Genomic DNA, 24,339 nt, shown 5'->3' with positions numbered 1-24,339 from the left:
TAAAAACCATCACGTTAATAGGAGACTCTAGAAGACTCTTCAGAAATGAGTGTGTTGGAGAAGATTGCATTGCGAAGCTTACATTGAGAAAGTGGCTGCTGGAAGAATCCGGTCTTGCAAGGTGACTGGTGGATTGAGTCACTAGCATCTTCTTAAAAAAAATCAGCTGCAGCTATCAAGGGGTTAAAGTGTACCTGTGCCAGCTCAAAAGCATCTTTGTCTAGTTATTTTTGTAAAAAAACTGTAAAGTGAGAACCTTGTATTGACCTGCTTCATCCAGTCCGTCGGTGGTTTTTTACCGCAGTAGAGGCTGGACAGGAGGAAGTGATTTCAACTTGCTGTGACTTGGGACCTTCTGAAATGGCAAGCAGCAGGGTGTTTTGACCTGTATACCTTTTTATTTTTGTGAGTTGTTTTATTTCTTTTATACTTGAACAATTTTAATGTGTCACCCTCTCTGAAATTTTTTAGAAATAAATTGTAAGTGTTTAGTGATCTGAGGATGTAGGCTAGCAAGTCTCTTTCAAAAGCATTGGCAGGAGCATCTTGCTCTTTTTTAGATTTAGTGGTGGAAGCAGTATCTTTAATGCTTAGGAGTTCATTACTATAATCACACTGCTGCAGAAGAAAATGAATTCTTGGGGAAAAAAAAGTCTTTTTTTCTTTTTTTTTTTAAATGGAATTCTTAAAGTAATAGGGTCTTGTTCATTATATTCAGCTTGTACCAACTAAATAAATCTGTTGGAAGTCTTCAGAACAGGGGGCAGGGGCTGGAGTGCAGTCCTTGTTACAATGAGGAGAGTTTGTTTTATGCTCCATTCCTAATGTGGTACACTTTACTCTTTGGTATGCATTATTTCCTAAATCAATAAATAAGCTGTAATGTAAAAGGTGGCATTTAATAAGGGAAGACATTGTATGGAGTTTCTTAACAGATAACACAAAATATTGATTCTGCTATCAGACCTGTAAGAGGTTAATTTAAATCGCAGAAACTGGAGAATAGGGTCAGTTCATATACATATTTTTGTTAATGTTGTAACTGTTAACTATCTACTGTTAATTAAACTTTTTTCAACTTCCAGATAAATCATATGGTGTTCTGGGGAAACAAGAAACTATATTAATGAGCATCAACTCCTTAATTATCCTTGTGACTACATAACAGGGACACGTTCATGTCATTTCTTTGTGCAATAACTTTTGCAAAGAAGTATTTTTAAACTGATCATTAATTTTATGACCACAGAAATGAGATGCAAAATTTATGCTGTTGTCATTGGCACAGGTTCAAGGCACTACTGACATTATATGTGATCGTAATGGAATGGCTGCCAACTAATGAGTCTATAGACATTTCGTTTGAGCATGCTTTGCTTTTAGATGTCTTATTAGGCAGCAATGCTTTCAATTATGCCTGCAAATTGTATTGGATACATTTACCTGATGCCCATTGTTGCTTTGTAGTTCGGTTTTCTATTACATAAATGGAAGTTGAACGCTTTTCTTTAATTTATTGATGCTTTTCGGGTGTATTTTTAGGTACTTGGCACCTGAGGAGAGTAGTGGCTTGTGCTGCTCAACACTGACTCCTCTGACTGTTCAAGGAGTTAACACATGTAGCTTCTGATGCAATTCTAGCTACTCTTCCTCATTAGATGGAGTAGAAACTGCAGTGCAACACCTTAATGGAGGAGCACATAAGTGGGGAAAGGGCAGAGATTGTTCTGAGTGGGAATGCAGGAGGCTACACAGAATCGACAGGGTTCTCTGTGAACTGTCAGGAGCAATATCCTTATATATTAACAGCATACCTCCTAAGGTGTCGGTTAACCCTGCCAGAATTAGGGAGGCAAACCCCCAAGCTTGATACTAGCATGTAGCAATTCTTTTATGTAGGCACATTAAAATGTTGTGAAATGTTGCCTGTTAAAGCTCCAGAGCACGTAGAGTCAGCTCTCCTATCAACATGCCTGCAGTTTTTCTGTACAGATCAGATGATTTAAGGATTGCATTTCAGTGTGTAATATAAATTTACAAATATATTTATTTACTCTAAAATAAAAAATGGAATATTTTTAGTTTAGTCTTGTCCTGCAGGGCTACAGGTTGCTTGTACCTCTATTTAGTGTCTATGACCTACTCTCCATGTTTTTCACAGAAATGTGGGTACCTAAACGTAGTATTGTATGACATCAGATTTATGTATTTGTTCTGCTTGTCTTTCTCAGTGAGTTTTTTTTTTTCTTTCATGGAAGTCATCAAGCCTTTAGTTAGGATGTAACAACTAGAGAATGCTTTGAAGGCTGTAAACGCTAAAGAACGAGTGTGTAGTTTCTTTTTTCATAATATCTCAACTTGTTTTGTTGTTATTTTGTTTTAAGAACATTTTGAATTTAGAGATTACAGACTTGGAACAGATACTTGTTTTATCTACATTCAGTGTGCCCGTGGGTTTTTTTGTTTCAAATATAGTATATTTCTGAGATAGGTACATGGTGTGCCCTAAGTATATATGTATGCATTTAAAAGCCCCTTGTTTCTAGGTCACCTGGGTTTTATGTGAATGCAAAGCATAAAGGTTTACCGAATTTGAAATCCTAAGCATAATTAGAAAATGGTAGTATTGTGACTTAACGGAAGAGCAAGGTAACAGTGCAGCTGTGCAAATTTGCATAAGAAATCACAACTTCTCTGGAAGAGATATGTATCGCTGGGTGGGACAAAATTCTCTGGAAATGTTCTTTCTACATATGTACTCACCAATTTGTCATCCATAAGTGCTATTCATTTAGACATAGGTTTACTGTTCAGCCTATGAACAGTTCAGCCTATGTGCGCTGAAGCGTGGTGTTTGTGGAAATGTTTTTCTCAAGAAATACAGCCTAATATTTTAAATTTATGATGGCACCTTCATGAAGGTTAAATGATAGTACATTTATGCATAGCTGATAAGAGGACATTTTTGACTGACAACCAAGGCTTATATATACGCTATATATATACACACACGTATATATACATATATTCTATGCATTCGGGTACTAGTAAAAATTTAGGACAGGAAAAGAGTGGAACAACTTTTGATACTGTATAGGTTGTGAATATCATGTCTGCTCTTTTTATATGGAGTGTAGCATCTAATAAAGATATATATAGAGAGAGAGACAGGGAGAGATGGGCAACTGGTCTCTGGCATGTAAGTGTGAAAGATGATTATGCTGGTTGTAAATATGGCATAATATTTTCTGTTCATGTGCTATCTGCTCTCTGGTTTTCCGTTTGAAGGAAGAGGTGAATCCTGGAGAGGGATAATTTACTTTTGATTGGTTTGACAGGTGTGATGAAATGCAAATATTTTGATCAGATTAACACGATGGCTGGAGTGCTGCTGGAAGATGGCCATGTCAAAAATAGATTGGAGTCAGGTTCAGATTCAAAGCAGGTGGTATATGGCATGGAAGCTTGAAAGGAAGCTTTCCCAAGAAAAGCATACTGTATTAATGAAGGGAAAGCCAGCTTGATGCTAAGCAGTCTTGGGATGTAAAAGAACTACAGCAAAGCAAAAATCAGGCTTTGTTGTCTTATCCGTGTAGAAAACTTGCTGTTCTTTGCTAACAACCATGGTGCTTTTTGGGCATGGATTTTGAATTTTCCATGATTTTCTATTATTAAATGGAAGCAAAGAAGTAGAATCTCAGCCATGGCTAGGCAGTCCTACTGATGAATGCACTTCATGTGTCTGTGGCGAAGAATATTTTCACTATGCATGGGGTTTATTTTGGATGCTGAGAAATTAGTTAACAGATACAGTGGTCCAAAAGAGAACACATGAATTGAGAAGCATGTCTAGAGGTTTATGGAAAGTTTTCTGCATATGAATATACCAAAAGTGCTTGAACAATTTAGCTTTATGTGTTTTTCTAAGAAAATTGAGGGTAATTTGATCTATTGGAGCATCAGCTCTATGATTCTGGTTTGCAGATTTTTATCACATTTAATTATTAGATTCTCCTCCTTCACCAAGATGTGATTAAAAAAATAATTTTAAAGGAACAATGTAGTACTTGTTATTTTTCCACCTATTCTTCACATAGACAGCATTAAAAAAAAATTGAAAAAATATATGGAGTTTGAGGAGGGAAAACTTACATTTTGTCTAATTAAATGAAAGCCTCAACTAATACTGATTTTGTTTTAATTTTTCCAGACCTTCACGCTTAATGTACTCTGACCAATTTATTGCATAGTTTAACTAATAATGTAGATTTTGTATATATTGTAGTAGGGCGCTCGGTTGTGTAAGAAATTCATCAGCAGAATGCTGCATCAAGTCACAAGTTCAGACCGGGTGCAGCCAGAAAGTGATGCCATTTTTTAGGTTCATAGGAGGAATACACATACACGTACAACACGTGCAAAGTAGTGCCTGATTATGGTGAAGAAAATTGAAATTTTGGTGCCTAATTATGGTGAAGAAAATTGGGCAGAGGGCGACAAACTGCTGCCAACAGTAGGTTGGGTGTTCCTTGGAGGATAGTTGCTGCGGCTCCTTCCTGCACTGGGACGAGCAGAACTTCAGATCTTGGCACTGCCCGTTTCTCCTCCTGCCAGTGTTTTCCCTTGCCTGCCTCTTTGCTGTGGTGTGTCTTTTTTTTCCCCTGCTGTGTGAGAAGCTGTCAGCTGTGCAGTGCGGGGAGAGGGTTCGTTGTATGACAGCGTTTTGGGGAGACTGCTCCAGCAACATGTAGGTGACCCTTTAGGAGGTTGCCCTACAACAGCAGCCGGCGCTCACAGCTGCGCTTGAACATACAAAGTGCATGTTACAGGTGTTCATGAGAAATGGGATTTATCTTCTGTTTTAGAGAGGAGTTGGTATCTTCCTTACTAATGAAGGTATTTGTCTTTGGATTCTCTGTGTTTGTATGATAGACTGTTTTAACCAGCAACGTATTTTTAACTTTTACAGAACTGGAACGTGAAGAAGAGTCTGAGGACTCTCTTTCTTCGCCTCCTGATAGTGTCTCAATAGCATCCGATCGGTATGATAAAGAGGATGAAGCGCCTTCTGATGGTATGTGACACGGTTTACCTTAGAACGTACTAGATTTGCCGGCTTGCTACAAGCTTATGTAATCGGATCCTCGTGATGCGAATGTTAGTGTTGCAAATCAGATAAGCAGATAAGCATCACGGCGGGGCAGATCGCTTACCTCCGCAGCAACCTTTAAAGGCACTGAAGAGCGCCCTCTAGTGGTCCTTAGAGCATAGTGAAGCTGCCTCGGATTTACGAGGTTTTTTTAAACTCACGTTTTTTCACAACAAAGCATCTTCTCGGATGCATATGTTTTTAAAGATAGATCAGTGGCTAAACCAGTGTGAATATTTGTAGTAACAAATTGTTTGTTAATTCAACGTTATCAGATTCTTGCTTAATTTTATTGTGCTACTTAATGGCTTACTGTATTATTTATCTAATAAATAATGAAACAGTTTATGTGATTGATATTTTTCTGCAAACTCCATGCAGAATAGGTTCATAAAATATTAAATTAATTATTTCTACAACGTTTCCTTCCATTAAGACAGTCTTTTGTAGAATGTTTTCATTGTATAAATTTTAAATTTGAGTTTGCATTTTAAAAAAAAAAAATATCTGGGTTCCATAGCTGTTTTCTATGTTGTTTTGTTTTGTATTCATTAAATTTAATGCTAAATGCGACTGTTCTGAAGACATGAACAATTTAATATTTCAACAGTTAACAAGCTTGCTTTAGCATAGTGTCCATATTTTTGAGAGTCATTTATTGTATACATACTATAAATACCTTCTATGGATAATATATGGCAATAAATTAAGTATATGTACAAATAAATTAACGATGTATATTAATTTGTGGCACTAGAAGTTAGATAGACTTACTAGTGAATGATGTTTTCTGACATGATATGATGATCAAACTGTGCAGCTCCATCTCAAAATACAATTGCTGAACGAAAATATGCTTCCTGCGACATAGCACTCCACATCTTATGTTATCCAGATTATTCCCTTTGGAAACATAAATTGCTTTTATGAGGTATAAAATTATGTCTATTGCAGAACAGGGATAAGTCAAGTACATGCATAAGTGATAAGCCTTCTAACCACTGATTCAGAATAACGCAAATTTTTTTATATTGCGAACTCTCTAAAATGTGTAACAATAATAATCACTTATTTATTCAGCTTATTGCATTTTGTCAATGTGACCTATTAAAAAAGTAAACCCAAGCCTTTTTGCTTTCTGGTTGAGATGTAATTATCAGTCAAATTGAATATGGCTTTTAGAAAACCCAAGCTAATTTTCAAAACTACAGATGAATGCAACTTTCCATGTATTTATTTTTGCTTACAAACATAATCTTAACATTATTTCTAATGTTAACTTAATAACATGGTGCTGATTGCATAAAGGTTATGTGACAAAATTGTATGACTGTTTAATAGGAGATATGATTATAGGTTTGTTTCAAAACAGTTAATCAAGAAAAAAGTGATAATGTTCATAATCCTAAATAACAAATGGCTGAAGAATGCTGATGCAAGAGTATGTGAAATACTGTATGAGTTTGTACAGATGGATGATTAATTTTTAGCATATTTTGGAAGTTACAATTATGAGAGTAGGTATAATAGCTGCCCAACAATATATTGGGTAATTTGTTTCAGTTTAGGTCGAAATACAGTGGATGCAATTCTTTATTTAGGATGATTTTGACTCACTGGTTTCTCTACATTTTATGATAAATCCTCTTTAATTGTCCATTGGGAGCGCAGCATGAGGAGAAGTTGAGAAAAGGTGGTAGATTTTGATCTGTAAATACTTTTCATTTATTGGAGGAATGTTCCTGTTTTCCTCTTTGAATGTCCAGTCTGTCATTCTAAGACCATTTTGATTTTAACATCATTCAAGCCTAGCCACCTAGACTAGGTATGAAAATGTATGTTGGGACAATGTGAGGCAGATTGGTCCTCAGCAGTGCTGTTTGTTTCAGTTCTCACAGCCATGGATGGGTTTGTTGAAGATTAATACTGCATCTTTGGGTTTTAGCAGTCTGTTAATGTTCCATATTTAAATGCTGCTCAAGAAGCTGGATCGATAAGGTGGATGTTGGATCTTACAAGGTTACCAGTTTACTTCAGCAGGGATCTGTGCAGGTGTAAAACCTTGTGTGTAGGATCAAGGTTCTTAACAGAGGGACCTAACTGTGTGTAATCGGATTGAGGTGTTCTTTTTTTATATTTGAGTCCATTCATGTTTGAAGGTAAAACCTTTCATATATATTTTTTCTGCTTAAAATAATCCAAAATAAAATAATGCATTTACCTTTTGTACAGTTGAGTTAGACTGCAAGGTTTGTACAGCTTCTGAGTGCCACGATTTCACTTTGCAGTGTAACTGTCAAAATATAATTTGTGAAGGCACCTGCTCGGTAACAGATAAAGAATTAGTGTATTATGTGTACATTACAGTCATTGTAAAATCCTGCAGTTTTTGAGTGACCTTTATTTAATGGTGTATTAATTACAAGACAGATAATCCCTTTAACAATAAGTTTGGGATAACTAAATTAGCACAGGTCACCTAAAGGCCTTTTGTCAAATCTGATTGTTATGTTGTCCTTTTGACTTTTACCTTATGGTAGGCACTAACAAAGTATCTAAACTTTGATGGATTATAAACTCTAAACATGATATGTATTTTTCATAATGCTAATGTAATTTTCTAGGTACTGAAAAGGTCAAACCCTCACGTCTCTGTGTGCATTCTAAGTCTGTCTTTCCTTTTAATATTTCTTTTTCTCTGTTCCTCTGGTTCAAAAGTTCACTCAGTTCCCAAATGGCCACCTAATTTTCCAGTTATTCCCTCAAGCCATATGTGTTTTGGTTTCTTTATGGTTTATTAGGTACTGTAGGAAAGTAGCATAAGTTATATCATCTAATGAAATTCAAGCACACTTCAGTGATGCTTTGACTTGATTGCTGGCAGCAATTAAATCACAGGGAAGGAGAATGATGCATAGGCTTACATGTCCAGACACCCTACAGAAATTGGGAGAGGGATAGAACACAACAAAACCCTCAAATAAAATAAAACCCCAAAACCAAGACAGACAAAACAGCACTGCCAGGCACTCTGTTTTTAACTTGATTTTTTTTTTATTGGCTAACAGCCTGATTGATAGCAAAATCATAACTTGCTGTATGCTAACAGGCAGAGTTCACTTGTAGGTTATTGTGAGCTGATAAAGGGTTAGATGGAGTTTTGATTTTCGCATTGGTCCTTGGTGCACCAGATTAATGGAATTTCAATGAGAGACTGGAGTAGTCACAGCTTTGTCAGAAAAACAGATGGAGATTCTATAGCCATGTCTGCTCATTAATACCAGTTGCCTGAAAGGTGTACTACTTCTCTATACAAAAGACTCAACATAATTGATTTCTGAGTGGGGTGTTTTTTCACTTATTGATGACTAGGTTTCTTGCAACTTAAATGACAGGTTTTTGTATAGTACGTTGTGTAACAATGTTATGTCTTGTAAATTCTTACTCCCTTTTCATCTGTATTTTGAAGAATGCATGTCGTGGAAAGTACGTATGTCTTGATCAGTTAAAAACAAAGCATACCAAAATACTTAAAGTTGAAATAGTAAGACTTTCTTAAAAGTTGGTAACTAACTTATTTTTGGTTGAGACTTTAATGGGGAAGAAGTTACTGTTTTTCATTTAATTTTCAGGTTTCTTAGGATGGATTTAAATGTAGGTTTGATGCCATGCTGAAACTTTACTATTTAACAGTATAATCTTCTTTTATAACCTCAAACGATTTTTTTAACAGTAAAATTTTTTGGTTTATGGTATGGTAACTTTATTCCATAGTAGGAAATGCATTAATATTAAAGGAACAAAATTTCTGACTTTGTAAGTACTGAAAGTGAACCTGCCATTTCTGAAAAAGGATATGTCTGTTTAGCCTTGCGGGGGGAGTATGTGATTGGGTAATCACTGGATCTAAAAAGATCACAGTGAATGCTGTAATAAAATAATTTAGATCATCACCATTTCTGTGGAAGGTCTAGAAATGTTGCCTTGAGCATGTAAGGATGAAAAAAGTACTAAAAATGTGTCTGGGGACTTGTATGTTCTCCAAATTATCATATTTGGCTATAGCTTATTGATATAGTATTTTTTAGCAGAAAATTCTTAAATAGGATGAGAATCTCATACTGAAAGTTCCCCACAGTTGAAGTGGAGGAAGCTAGGGCCTAAGCAAGCAAAATAGGACCTTTGGAGAACTTTGAGGAATCAGAATAAATTAAGGGGTTGTGCTTAACTATTTGTAATCAGAATGTAGTCTTGAAAACGAGCAGAATTTGTTGCTCCCTGCAACATGCTTTTCTTGGTGTAGTTTTTGGATGAAACAACAGGTTTTAGGACTTTATTTTCATGCAGCTCTGCTGGAAAAGTTCTGTGCAAGTCTTTGCAGGTTTGAGTCAACTATTTTACGTGATCTATAGTATTTCCTTTGCATGAACATCATATTTTGCATTTTGATTGATCAAGTGGGAATGAAAAATTGTGTGACTAAATTTTGCATGCTGCTTCTTTTGATGTTTTAAGTCTCAATAAGTACTGTTTAAGCTGCTTTCTCTCTCCCCCCTTATATAAGTATTTTCCAACTTTTTTCGGCCACATTCCTGCTGCATTTATTTTTGAGGCACTATATTAAAGCAAGAACTGTGTTCCATCACTAAGCCATTTAAGCGGTCTTAGCAACTAAGTTAGCAAAGATTGGAGAATGGAAATTGCTCCTAGGATTTCTCTGTGCTCTTCTCTCTCCGTTTGCCCTTCCTGTCTCCCCAGTCTTGTATTGGTTTACCACTATTTTAGTATCATAATCATGTACATGGAGAACGTGCTTGCTTTTCCTGGGGATGAAAGCATTGGAACTTTACCTGAGGTATTCTAGGAGATTAGTTATTTGTGTTGCAGTACTGGAGAGAGTTCCAAACTAAGTGCCTGACAGCCATTCAAAGAAGTGAGAAACTTCTTTGTCTTGTTTTTTTTTCTAAGGAAGGTCTCTTTGAAGGCAGAAAACCCATGTATTTTCTTATTCCTTATAGCTCTTTAAAGATCCAGGCTTGATCAAAAAAGGTGATACTGAGGGGGGGTAGAATCTAGGTTTACTGGAACGCTTGATCTTTAGCAAAAAGAGGTGATTTCTACTTTATGCTCTTACTAGGAGCTGGCAGAATGGCAATAGCATCGGTGCCTGGGAAACGGGTAAAGAATGGGCTCTGCCATGCCAACTTTGTTTTGAGGGGATGCTAGTTCCTGTCAGAATTGTGACTGGGAAATAATGTATTTTAGTTTATTTTGATATATGTAGGTAATTCTATGTTTTCATCAATGATTTGGTAGACTCTTCTGCTGTGTCTGAACAGGTGTATGGCAGAGGAAATACTATGTATTGCAGTGTATTATGATTCTGCATTTCTGGGACACTTCTGGCTGAGAAGGTAATGCAACTGATCAGAAATGTGGCTTTCAGAATTCTAAGAAATTGTAATTAGCAACTCCGTCTTAAGCAGGAAGACTGAAGTGTAGAATTTCTGATGTGGTATGCTGAGGCTGTCAGAGGAAGAATGCATCACTAGGGAATTAGGCTGAGACACTTAAGGACAGTTTAGATGTCACCCAGAATACAATCTTTTACAAGCTGATGGAACACAATGAAAAGTAAAGCATGCTAAAAAGGAACTTAAAATATTAAAAGCTTTTTTAAAAACTCTGTTTATGAGGATAGTGATGCATATGGGACCATGCGTGCATAAATTCCCAGATCCAAATCTGTTTGTTTAACAAATGAGAAGAGGGTGCTAACTTTGTGGAAATCATCAAAAGCTGTGAAGATCATCAACTTCTTGTTGGATAGGAGAGACCTTAGGATTAAAGTCAATGTATTGCCCTTAGCCTGCTTGAGATGTTTCTTGGCAGGCACCTGTCTCATCTTTCCTAAAAATCTTTTTAACGGTACAACTTCAGTCTCCCTTGGGCAGCTTGCCCCAGTGCTGCACTGTACTGGCAACTCTTTTTGTTGGTCTGTTCACATTTGACTCTTTTGTCCATAAAAAGGACATGACAATGGTATATTTCCTTTTTTTCTCTTCTGTCATCAATATATTCGAAGACTGAGAACAGTCTTTATAACTTTCCACATGTAACTGCAGTTGAAACCTTATGAAGAGGACAAAACTGAACTGCTTGCTTGCTTGTTCATTTGTAAGATCCATAGCAGTGAGTATAGCAGCAATGACTTACTTTGGAGAAGCAAGAAGTTTAAAAAAAGTGCATGTGAAATATGCAAAACTAATTAATTAATTTTGATTGAAACCATTTGTACAGAACAGAAGAGATTAATTGCTGATAAGAAGCAGAAGGTTTAAGTGAAATTTTGGCCCTATTAAAGTCAACAGTAAAGTTAAAAATGCTATCATGTAGGTTAACAGTGTGTACAAATTGATGATACTAAAATGTTTGAACTTCTAATTATCGTGATGAAAAACTTCCTATTAAACAATAAACCCCTGTGTTCTTTTAACATTTACCTTTCTCCCATGGGAGAGATGACATGGTTTGTTGCTCATTTTATTTCATCTATGTTGCTTCAGTGACTGAGCAATAACAAAACAGCCATATATGCTCCACCACTAAGCAGGACAATTTCCACAATAAAAAACAAATAATGATCTGCTTAACCCATTTATTTTTCATATTACACCATAATTTTATTCAAGACATCTAACAATATTAGGGTAAAAAAAACCACCCAGAAAGCTGAACTGCAATAGAGTTTTCTATTTACTTTATATTGCTTGTTGCCTTAACGTTTTTCTAGATCAGCTCTTATACATCATAAATAGCTGAAATAAAAAGGAAGAGAGGAGGTTTTTCTTCAGCCTCTTTGATATGTGATAAGCATTTCAAGTGTGTTTTGGAGGCTATTAATTATGGATTTAGGACCTTATTAATGCTTTCCCTCAGCTGCATGAATTTCTACCTTCTGATTTCCCTGTAATTCCTCTTCCTTCTGGCCAAGCAGTAGTGGCAAGTCAGCTTCCATTCTGCTCCTTACTCCTTCCCTCCCAGAACCAGACACATGCATCAACTGTAGGTTATAGCACTACTTCAAGCTACTTCAGTGCCACCTTGAGGTGGGTACCCTTCCAGAGGTGAGCAAGTCCAACAGGTTGTTGCTACTTGGCATTCAAGGCAAGAGGCGTCTTTTCCTTCCTGGTATCCACCAAGTAAGACAGGTCTGCCTTCAACATACACTGTGCAGTAGCCCCGGCCATCTCAGAGAAAACAAACTCTACATAACCACAGTGGTGGTTTTTTTGTTTTAGACTAGATCAGAAATATGTAAAACAATGCTCTGTGTGGTACTTCGTGTTTTCTGTCTCAAGGATGAAGCTCTAGAGGGCCTGGATATAGGAACCAACTGGAAGGGAGGGGAGAAAGAAAAAAGTACAGCCTTGCATTACAAGTACAAATTAAGTTTGGTGTAGGCTTTTCTTTCTGCAAATTGGTTATAAGGAATTTGTGCCCATATTTAATTACATGCACTGAAGTGTGTATCAATCCAAATGAACAGAAAAATATTTTTCTCATATTCCCATTTTTTTGACTGTTTGGTACTTCCTGTAGAGGTGCAAAGTGTATCTGTAGAGCTTAAGCAAGTACAAAACAGGCCTGTTTTGTGTCAGGTATCATGCAATCCAGGCATTAATTTAGTGGATTTGTGTTTGTTTCCATTTAAATAAAAGAGAGGTTACAGTGGACTAATATTTGTGAGTTTTGAGAATAAATTTGATTGGAAAAGTAAAACCTATGTCATGAAAAGGTTTATTGAAGTGTTTTGCAAAGAAAAACCACTGTAAATTAAATCTTTGATATCCACTGTATGGGCAAGTTCATTATTTTCTTTCCCCAGAAGATGTTGCAGGTACTGTTCACTGCTTAAAAATTGCAGCAGGAACCATACTTCTTTGGACACCAGTCACTAGACAGTATTAATTTGATAGTTTCCCCAGTTAATCTTCATAGATGTTTACTTGGATTACTTGCAAGAGTCAGATTTAAGAGTAGAGTAGCCGATTAAAAATGCTGAATGCCATCTTTTTTTCAAACTAAAATTATTGCCACAGCTTCTTAACTAATATTAGGCAGAGCCTATTCACCGCTAACTATCATAATAATGGCAGGTAATATCCCATGTGGATCTTAGTCTTGTCTTTTCTACTACTGGTAGTCAGAAATAGTTTTGGGCCCATTTTGAGCAAGGAATTATGGATGGTCCTATACTCCAGAATGGAGGAAAACCTCTTCTGATCTAAACAAGGTTTTACTGCCCTTCTGAATATTTACTCTGGTCACTTGAACATGCATTCCTTAATGGAAGGTACATCGCAGCCTGATAATAACATGCCAGAGTTATCCTAGTCTTCATATAAAACATCTTTTTGCTTTTTCCTCAACAGTCAGATCTTGTATTTTTGCAAATGGACACAGGTGATGTATAAATACTCATAGTGGATGTTCAAAGATGCAGTTAGTTCGTTACGTGCTTCACATATCACTGAAGAGGTAAGGGGAAAGGATTAGTGTTGGAAGATGTGAATGGAGCAGAAGGATGTTTGGACTGTGAGCGTGGCTGTGCTATACAACAAAAATGGAATGGAGACGAGTGAAGTGAAGGTGGTCCAGGTCTTTTAGATAGGTAACAGATGAATTGTTCTTCTGTAACATGGATACAGGAAAGGGGCCTTATTACAGTTGCCTGGAAAAGAACTTACTGGAAGTGGTGTCATTAACTTCCGATTAAAAAAAAAAACAGCACAAGCACCAAAACCCTTGTCTGTTTTCAGGTGGAGAGTCTAACATTTTTATAATTCTATCTATTTTGTATTTTGTAATTAGAATGTGTATGCATATGAAGGTGGTGGGGCAAAAGTTTTCCTCCTTGATTTCTAGAACAGCTTTCCTTGTATGAAAGTAGGAGTGGACTTATTTTTCTCTCTTTAGCAGCTTCTTCAGAAGCTAGCTTTAATACTGTGTTTTAACAGAAGAGTTACTGGTGAGACTACCACAAACTTTTTTTGATTGAAGCTTTTTGGAATATTTTAGCAAAATGGTTATTCCGTAATTGTGTGTGTAAAATAACTGCATGTTAAGAGCTGAAAAAAAACACAAGAAAATGTAGGCATAACGCTGAGAAGTGCAGCCATTTATTATTTTTTTTTCCTTTCTTCATAGAAATGTTACCTCTGTAGATAATGTTTGAAATTCTAGGTCAAAAATAAGGCCTGCAAAATAAAAACTTCGGTTTTACTTGCTAATCACAGCATACCTGCAGGTTTCGTTTGGAAATACGGGCTATGTGATGCAGTTAATAGAGTGCATTTGAGTATGTATTGCTTTTTTAATATACGGGATATCTTTTTTTCTGTCTCAGATCACTGGAATCTTCCAGTGCTCTCACTCATTTGAGCAATATTTAGAATGTGGTATAAAAATAATGTGAAAATGCCATAGTGAGCTGGTGATAATTGATTTACCCCATCACACTGAAATACCTCTTGCTTTCCTCTTCCTCCTCCCTTGGGCAATAATCATGGGATCAAGCTGCCAGTCTGTAGATATAATTTTTCCAGCAGTGCCATCTGGCTCCTTGGCACTGGAAGTTGTATTGGCTTCTTTGCTGTTTCCACTAATTTTGTCAAATGTTAGTCTGTTGATGAGCTGTCTTGCTAGTGGGTGCTGATTCACACCTCCCCCCTCCCCCCCCCCCCCAGCAAATATTATGTTGGTTTTTGTTAGCATTGTGAGGGACTGTTTATATCGTTTGTTATTTTTCTAAATGGAATTTAGGACTTAATATGGGATCTCTTTGAGGAAAAATTAGGATTTATGTATCAATTGGCTGCTTCTACCCATGTTTAAAATATATTTTCCCATGATTTTTGTACTTTTTTGAATAGTACTAGCATCATGTCCTCCCACAAATTTTTATAGATATTCAGTGTTAATGTACAATTGTCTCCTTTTTATTTTTGGGAACTTTTACTTTTTAAAGAAATTATGGATAAACAATAAGTACTTGTAGGGTCAGTGGAATAGGTGGAACAAGCTTTATATTTTGGAATAGCTAGCCAACTGAGCTGTCTTTTTTATCACAGAACTACAGTTTTATTTTGCTGTCAACTTCTCTTAAAAAAAAAAGTTCTAGAAATGATGGCTCAGTAGAACAAACACATCTGAGTTGCTTTATTCTGTTCAAGCCTTAGATGCATTTCACTGCCATAGAAGATATAATAATGGTATTAATAAAGAGTTTAGAAAAGAATGCTTGGTAAATAGTATTTCAATGGGGATGGGAGGTGGGAGGAGAATCCTCTGGATCTAAACGGTTTTTGTAATTCTTATTGTTCTTACTAATTTCTTAATTTTTGGAAAAGTTTTATTTCTGCTACTGGTCAGAAACATGCATTTAAGTGGAAAAAGAAAAAAAAAAAAGCCTGAGGAGCCAAGGATACCAACAAAATGTGAAGAACAGTTTCAGATAACACATTTTTATGCTCCTTTAAACAAAATTGCTTTGGATTTTTTTGGTGAATAAAAAAAAACTAATCCAAAGCCCTTTCTATTATTATGTAATTGAACTCCTGTTAATCAGGACAAGACTAAATAATTTACATCCATATATATATATAATTTTTAAAAAATATTTTTTTTTTTATTTTAACTACTATTTTCAAGTGCTGTGTTTCAGAAGAATGAATTATACACACCTCTGGGTGTAAATCTAAATTTTCTTTTGTGTTGAAATTTTCTTAGAGTTGTTCAAGGTAACCTTGTGAACTCTAAAACATGAACAATTGTGTTTAGTTGGTCTGTTGGAGAATTTTTATATTATCATCCCTAAAATTAGAAAATAATATGCACTGTTTATTTATCATAGTTGTAATACTACCCTAGTGTAATGCCTTTGTTAATAAAATACTTTTAAACTGGTATTTAAATCAATATTTTTGTGCTTTCCCAGCACTGGAGAATTTGTCCAGTACTGGTGGTAATAGGACTAAAAATCTTACATGGGGCAAGGAGGGCCTTGGTGAGGTTTTTGTAGCAGTTGACTTGAATTAAATTTCAAGGACCTCTTGGTGTCTTTTCATAGTAGACTTTTAAAGACAACGACAGACAGGGTGTCTGAATGTGGGTCCCTTATCAGTAACTTGACTCTGATGCAAAGTGGGTATTTTTAACATAGGAGTTCAGTTGAAGGGATCGGTAGAAAGGGCTATCATATCCAAGTATGGCAAGCATAGCTAAATATGCATGATCTATTGTTAATAGTTCACGGAATTATTCACAGAATCTGTTGTTAATAGGTCCACAGAATATATTCTCTCATGAAAGATTTTAAGGGTATAGGTGTATCATGATTTTCTAAAATAGCATCAAATCTTCTTTTTGTTTGTAACTAAATGTGAAGATAAAATGTTGCCGCTAATCAGTTGTCTGGGATGCCACCTCATTAAGATTTACACGATCATCAAAAATGCCTAGAATTGTTTGTTGGCTATATCCTAACCTCAGATACATAAAGGGGATACCACAGCATTTTTCTTTAGAATCACAGGGAGTTCAGTGACCTTTTGTGGCAAATTATGTAGAAAGAAAATATTTATATTCATTTAAAATAACCTCCATGAAGAAATAGTCTCATTACCCTGTTTGATCAATTCCTTGCAGCCTGAGCTGTAGCATGCTGCTATTGCCATTGGTTGATGGAATACACTGAGAAGTGGCTAATGGTGATGGTGCTCATCAGGACAGGGTTCAGCCAGCGGTCAGCAACAAATAATTCAAGACTGTTTCTAAGTTTGTGGCTGGTGGAATTTGCTTCTTGCCCCAAGCCAGCAGCATTGCTGAGCTGGGCTATTTGATTAGAAGAGAAGCATATTTGCTTCTTAGCAACTGCACATTTGCACAACACACAGACCTATACTGCCTCCAAAGGTTTGCCTTTTGTGATGGTGGAATAATACTTTTCTGTTGATTGACAGACAAAAGAGATTTTTGCAATGCAGAGGAGTTTACAACCCATGTTTTCTTTGACTTTTGTAAACTTATCAGAGGTGCTTCTTAATTTAGCATTGCCTGATGCAGGTTTGTATATGCAGCAAGACTGGCCATGATTTGAACTCCAACATTTAAGCTATTACTGCTATGCGTATTTAAAGGACAGATGCACACTTACGCTTAATCATTGGTGTGTGCAGCTTTTTCCCCAGCAGGTCTACTTAATGGGAATTATTTTCTACTGTATTTCAAAATAAATTTAAATTTGTGTATTACTATCTCCCATGCAAGAGTGATATTCCTTTTTATAGAAGATAATGTTCAAGTGAAAGCTGTTCTAGTCTTAGTGCTTTTTTTAATACCTTAACAGAAGTGTAGCAGTGATAGCAATTCTGATAGTGCGCGTGTAGTTTTTGATGTAACATTTCCCACAGGAAGTGAGTCTACAGAAGAAAACGTGTCTAGTCAGTAGAAGACAAAGGTATTTATAACACTGGTAATCCTAGAAAAAAAGACAATTTAGGAAAAAGAAAGCCTGAGATTTACAGTCCTAGGAGGCCAGGGCAAGAAAAAAGCAAACTTTTTTTTTTTATGGTTTTACAGCTCTCTTCACTCCTGGCCTGTGTTTTATTGTGGAAGTTTCCATATTGCCATAGTAGAGCAATAAATCGCTGATGTGGTTACTGAAATGGGTGAAATAGTAAGTACAGTTAGTGTAAATGTGGATCTTTGATGCAGATACCTGCTTGCACATTTTCCTAAACAAAAGATATCTTTTGGCTTTCTTAACTAAAAACAGGGAGTACCTTTTAAAAGTGGATTTTATAGTCTGTTAAAACTGTATCTTTTAAGGGATAGGGAGAGTTAAAGCAGGAGCGCACAATAAAAGGACTGCAGAACATATTAGCATGGCTAACGTAAGCATCCACAAGTTTACTTACTAATAACCATTTCAGTGGCAATTCAGAGCCAAAAGAGGAGAGGAAGAAAGCTCTCTGACACGGTGAGTCAATAGTAAGCCCCAGATGTCCATCTTTATGTCAACATTATAGCTGCCAAATTTTTAAATCTTCTTGCATGTTGGAATTCTTTTGTAGTCAGATGAAGACTTTTAAATAAATCATAATCCAAAATTTAGGCTTTTTAGATAAGTTTGGGCATGATGAGTGAGTGAGACAAAATGAAAAGTGATGAAGGTATCGGTGGCTGTTCTGGGTAACAGGTTTGGGGTATGCATACTGTGGAGCAGGAAGCAAAGTGTAGAACTGGTGCAACCGTTATTTTGGAGGCCGTGGAAGGGCTGAATGGTGACGGACTTCATTCTCTTCCTTGTTAAATTTGATGTGTGTGTGTGTATACAATTTTAGAAGGGTGTCTAAATGTGCTGGTAGGATTTCACAGTCGGCAGGGAGAGGTGTTAGCTTTGGCTTAATTTCTGAGCTGTTCAGAGTTGTGATAATGCGATAAGGTGGCTGCTTGTTATGCTGCTGAATTGCCTAAGAGATGCTTATGCCTTATTGACTTATTTTTGTACCTTGATACCTGTTAAGGTGTTACCTGTGTTCTACACAGATTTGTACTTCTTTCAGGAATATATGCACAATGAATTAGTGTTGTGATTTTCTTGTTTTGGCTTGGTGGTTTGTTTTTTGGTAGCAGAGAGCCTTTTGCAAGCATTAGGCTTTTCAACAAAGTAGCTAAAAATGTGTAGGAATTGCCACATCGCAACTATCAAAATGCAATTATATTCAGGGTAGAATGCAGTAGCTTTTACAATGGCACTATAAACAATACCCAGCAATTTAAGAGCAGGATATGAGGAATATCTCACCTAATTGAAATGACAAGGGGGATTTTGCAGAGGTAGATGCAATTATTCATATTGGAGGTGGGCCAGAATGCTGGGGTTGTTCCCCTCATCTTGCTAATTAGGCTTTCAGTTTCATTAGCAGTCATTGAGATATTGGATGACTGACTTGTGTATGAACATAACCATAATACATATAAAGAATATTTTATTTAATTATTTTTTATTGTTCCTTAGAAGCATCTCTTGGATTATGTTAAGAAGTCTGTATAAAAGCATTATGGATCATTTTTGGTTGTATAGCTCAAGACAGGTAAAAATAAAGGAATGTTTTAATATGTGCAGAACACTGAATGTATGAAAACTGAAGGCAGCATGGCTATGCCTATTTTTGTGTAGACTGTGTGCCACAACTAAGCCACTACCATGTTGATGTTAGTGGCATTCTATTTTCCTTTTCAAAGCTAGAATTTATGAGGATTTCTACCTTTACATATACATATGAGAAGGGGAATTAATCCAGCTTTGTTGTGCTCCCAGGATGTTTTCAACCTGGAGTAAATTTAACTTTGAACAGGTCTGAGGAATCTACATTTCTTGTTGTCTTTAAGCCCTAATTTAGGAAATATAACATAATGCATATGGCATCTTTAAATTCCCTTGCCACTCTAACACACTGTCATTGGATTATCCCCTCCCCACCCCCCTACCCCGTTAATTGCCTTTGTCCTTCGGAAACAGGCATTTTGAGGGAGGTTTTTGTTTGGTTTTGTTTTCCATTTTAGGGAATAATAATGAGGTGCATTGATTCATACTGTACTGTGTTGGTACCAAATTGCTGCTTGCTATGTTTTGGAAAGGGCTTTGAGTGTCTGAACCTGAATTAAATATGTAGGCCATTCTTTTTTCAGCTGACTTCTCCTTTTCCAAGTTCTATGATGAGTGTCTTCTCAGCAATCTCAGGTAGAGAATTTCTTCACTGTATCTGCAGTTAGTGATGATTAGTGATGATTCAGGTCTTCAATTAAAAATAGCCTTCAATGAAGAACATCACAAATATAAAACAAGAAGGTGAAAGTGATGTAAAAAAAGAAAATCTACAGAGTCAAAATGTTTAAAAACACAAAAGTTGTGTGTGAAACTAAAGCTAAAACAATGATAATCACTGTAAAAAATGAGAAATAGTCCTTGAGAACTGGAAAGGGTTAGTGTGTTTGAATCCCCCCTGCCTTTTAACAATTAAAACAGATCAATGCTATTCTAAAGGAACATTATCATAAACGAGGGAGTGGTTATAACTATTACTCTGGTTCCCAGTGCTGTATAGATGAGGCCATAATTTGTCCTTTCAGTTTGATACTTATATTGATGATTCTCCTGTAGTTCTTCATGGATCCTTTGGGACCGAGGGTTAGCTGTCTGGCTCGATGGCTTTTTCATGTTAGTTTCTTCATCTGTAAGATTGTCCTAAGAAATATACCAGTGATTTGTAAATATTTTGAATAAATTTTTTCTGTGTGTGTTATCACCCTCTGTACCTAGAACTAACATTTGTTGCTGGTATGTTTTATTGGCTATTACATACAGTATTGAATAAAATGATATTCATGAAATAAGAACAAGTAGAACAGTGATTAGTAATTTTATTCAATCAATATACATTTTATACATCCAATCTTGCACGGAAATGGGCTTTAGTAGCGATGAAAAGATACATACCGTTATAAATAATGAAGAAGTTAGTCCTGGAGTCTTGTCCTTTATTACTTCTGTGTCACTGACTGGCTTCCATGTAGAGTTCTCTAGCATGGTTTTGTCAAGTGTTTTTCAAGAATATATTGTCTATCCTCTTTAGAGGATCGTAAGCTTATGTGAGGAAATCTGACAGTGCATTAGCATAACTTGTTAGATACAAATACTCTTGTGGGAACTAATGCAAAAAGGAGCCTTTATGATTATTAGATTTTTATTTTGATATGGTTTTGTTGCTAGTCATAGATTCATTGGTTGCTTATGAGAGTTCAGTTTATGTACAAACTGAAGCTGTGATTTATCTTTTGGGGTGAAAAAAATGGAAAAAGCCATGAAAATTGGCTAAGTGCCAATAAATGTGTAATGTATTTTTCACGTGCCATCTTATTTTCATTGGATCAAGGCAGTTTTAGAATCCTCCACTGTATTTATGTGCCCTTAATTTGAATGAGTCCATGCCTCAGAGAAACCAATCGGGATTAAAAAAAAAAAAAAAAGCGGGAGAAAGGTTTGGAAACAGATATGCAGATATACTAGTGGAAGATCTAGGGCATACAGACAGCGTGTAGCAGGGACTGGGATTAAATCTGTCGTGCCAGTTGAAGTCCATAGAAATCTTTTCCTCCTTAACTAGAAGTGTAACTGTCAATTAAGAAGAAGCCTAGGTGGTAAGGAATACAGCAATATTATTCTGTGCGTTGCCACGTACTTACTATTATTTACATATTACTATATTCAGGCTTCAGTAGCATTTTTTTGTTGTGCTACCTGTTCACCATTGTAGGATATACACGTTCTTGATGTGAGGAAAGAGGTAGAGTGACAAAAGCGCTGTTAAGTCCTTAAAATAAAACCACTTAATTTTTACAGTTGATGTTTTGTTTTTTTGAGTGGTGAGTTGAGTTTGAGTTGAAAAAGTACACATTCAAACTGAGGGGAATTCTGGCCTCGTTGTTGGTGTATATCCTGAACTACCACCATTTTCAATGAGCTATTTGTATGTGTTAGGTAGCAGCATTTGTACCTGGTCTGATTTTACATTTAAGGAGGAAGGGAGCGGAGCAGAAGGCAACATTATTATGATCAAAAATTGTTTTTCTTGGAAAATCATTTCATCTAGATCATCAGTCATCTTACTGTTTACTGTAAAGATCAGCTTTCATGGTCTCTTCCTCACTTTTTCTCTGTCAGTCAGATGTATGCTGTAGCTGTCACAGAAGAAAGTATGCAGTTTTCTGTGAAATGCATGAATCGGTACATATGTGACATCCCAGTCTTATACATGCTGTAACCTTCCCTCCGCCCCTTCTCTCTCCCTCCCTCCAACTGCTTACATTTCTTTGAAAAAGTATGTGTGTGGGTGCGGCAAGGGAGAATCAGTAAAGTGGCACAGCAGGCCCGAAAATGGAATGTTTTCCCTTGTAATTTTTGTTTTTATTTTAAAAAAAACCATAATGAAACCAACAGCATTTCACAGCATTTTCAGAAAGATGTGAATACTGCTTCTCTGTTATGAAGAGGAGCAGTGGAGGCAAAGTAGCTCTGACTTGTCCAAGATTGCAAAAGGAATCTGGGTAAGAGCCAAGACTAGTTCTACGTTTTCTAGCTCCTGCTTACATGGTAAGATCTCTCCGTTATGTCTCACACTTTCCAGCTTTCTGAAGTTTTTGACAATTTGAAATGGATATTAAAGGGACATAGGGTAAACTTTTTTTTTTTCTGTCCTCAGAACCACATCATTTATTAACAGATGTCATCCTAACGTGTATACAACTTCCATGGCTTTGAGTGTTATTGTAAATGGTAAAAAGACTCTTTGGTTGGGTTTAAACTGATGCCGCCTTCTGAAGTACAAGAGGTGCTTGTAGTTCTGCATAATGTCTTGCATTTAATATTATTTTAATATGAAATTGTTGGTGTTCCTTTAAGTGTTTAAAACCCAGCATATTCTGCTCTGATTTTTTTCCAAAATCATTTAGATAATACAAGGTATAGGACCCCAACACCTCCCAACCCTCCCCAGGAGTTACAGCCATGCATTAAACTACTGATACAGACACTGAAACTGTGAGTTTTCCCTTAGTGGTTCATTTGAGGGCGTTGCTTTTTTTTCTTTTATGAAAAAAGTGGTGGTGCAATTTAAAGGCTGGTATATAGACCGTACCAAAAGTAGTAAAGTACGTTCTGGAGGCAATAGTACAATGCTTTCTATCTGAAAGATCATAGCTAACTTATATAAACTGGTGGAAAAGTTTATGAAAGTTACTTTTCAACTTGCAAGTGATTGAAGTGATTTGGCTTAACTTTAAAAACAGCAGCCTAAAACTGAGCTGCCTGAGCATTATCATTACTCCAAAGCAGCGTAATTACCATTAGGAGAGAATTGGTTCCTTTAAAGGAAAAAATAATGAAGGGAAAACTTCTTAAAATGAGTTTTATTACATTTTTCTTATAAAATTAGTCTTTCATTTTGTTGATTAATGCTTGAGTTTAAGATTTTGATGTAGGCATTTTGCCATTATAATTCTGAAATATGGGAAGTCCTTGAAAACATTCCCGGATTGCCTTCTGTCTGTCTGCCTTGTAAAAGATCCTTTCAGTTAAATGGACCATCCTCCTTAAATGATGTCATTAGCTTGGATTGAAAAGACATTGCCTTCAGGGAAATCATTTAATTGTCTTAAAGTGCTGTACTTCTGTAGATCTTGAAGCAGCACCCTCACTTCCATCTTTGTATCAGATAATTCATCTAAAATTCTGTTTTTAATCTCTGACGAAATATTGAGATGTAATTTCCACTTTTATTGGAGAAATTTGAGACCTTTTATAGTCTTGTCTCTGTCAAATGGATGGAAAAGTTTCACTTGTTGAAATGCAAATGGGTACCGTCTTTTTTGACTTAAAGAATTAATTTAACTTGCATTCATGCAGTGCTTTATAAATATTAATGTATTGAACTCTTACATTTCACTGATACTAAGATACACTTTTACATGTATATTTCTAAAATCAGTAATATTTACTTGTTCAAACAGCGAGTTAAGTTTTGGGGATAAATGCAATCTTTTTATTTTTGTTTAAGGTAATGCACTGCATTTAGGAAAACAAAAATAATGACAGTCTGCCTTTTACATGACTGAGAAACTGGTAAATCCAATGAAAAAGCCAGTTTGTCAGGGGTATTGGGCATTTTTAATTGAGTAGGCATTCAGATCACTGAAAAATAAAACCTATGTGTATGAGCGAGCTCCTGATTTAATTAGAAAACATAATGCTTGAAAATGTGTTGTATATTTTTGTTTGTAATCTATTGCACTTAGGTTTTTACACTATCAGTCATTTAATCTTAAATACTTCAAAGCAGGAAGAGAAGTGTATTTCCCCCCCCCCCCCCAAATTTTTATATATGCAGTTTCTGGCTTGGAGAAATGTAGTATTGAGAATGCTACAAAATTTTCAGAAAATGTTGCCCCTCAGGCTGGTTTTGCCTTTAAAATGAAAAGAGGTGTTTCTCATGCTTTAATATGAAATTAGTAAGTCTTTATATTGCCATCTTTCTCTGCTGTTGAAATACTTTAAAAATGCATTTCAA

The 24,339-nt window shown here is 36.0% G+C and overlaps 1 protein-coding gene across 1 annotated transcript in view; it reads left to right on the top strand.

Moving 5' to 3' along the window:
- SKAP2 (src kinase associated phosphoprotein 2) overlaps positions 1–24,339 on the top strand; it is a 116,823-nt gene that overhangs the window by 18,127 nt on the left and 74,357 nt on the right. The window contains exon 4 of the mRNA XM_055804226.1: positions 4,970–5,074. Within this exon, the coding sequence (XP_055660201.1) occupies positions 4,970–5,074 (105 nt within the window). The remainder of the gene's footprint in view (positions 1–4,969; positions 5,075–24,339) is intronic.

The sequence above is a fragment of the Falco peregrinus genome, chromosome 5 (genome assembly GCF_023634155.1).
Source record: "Falco peregrinus isolate bFalPer1 chromosome 5, bFalPer1.pri, whole genome shotgun sequence".
Classification (NCBI taxonomy): Eukaryota; Metazoa; Chordata; class Aves; order Falconiformes; family Falconidae; genus Falco; species Falco peregrinus.
The sequence above is the reverse complement of the archived record's forward strand: the minus strand, read 5'-3'. Positions and strand labels throughout refer to the sequence as shown.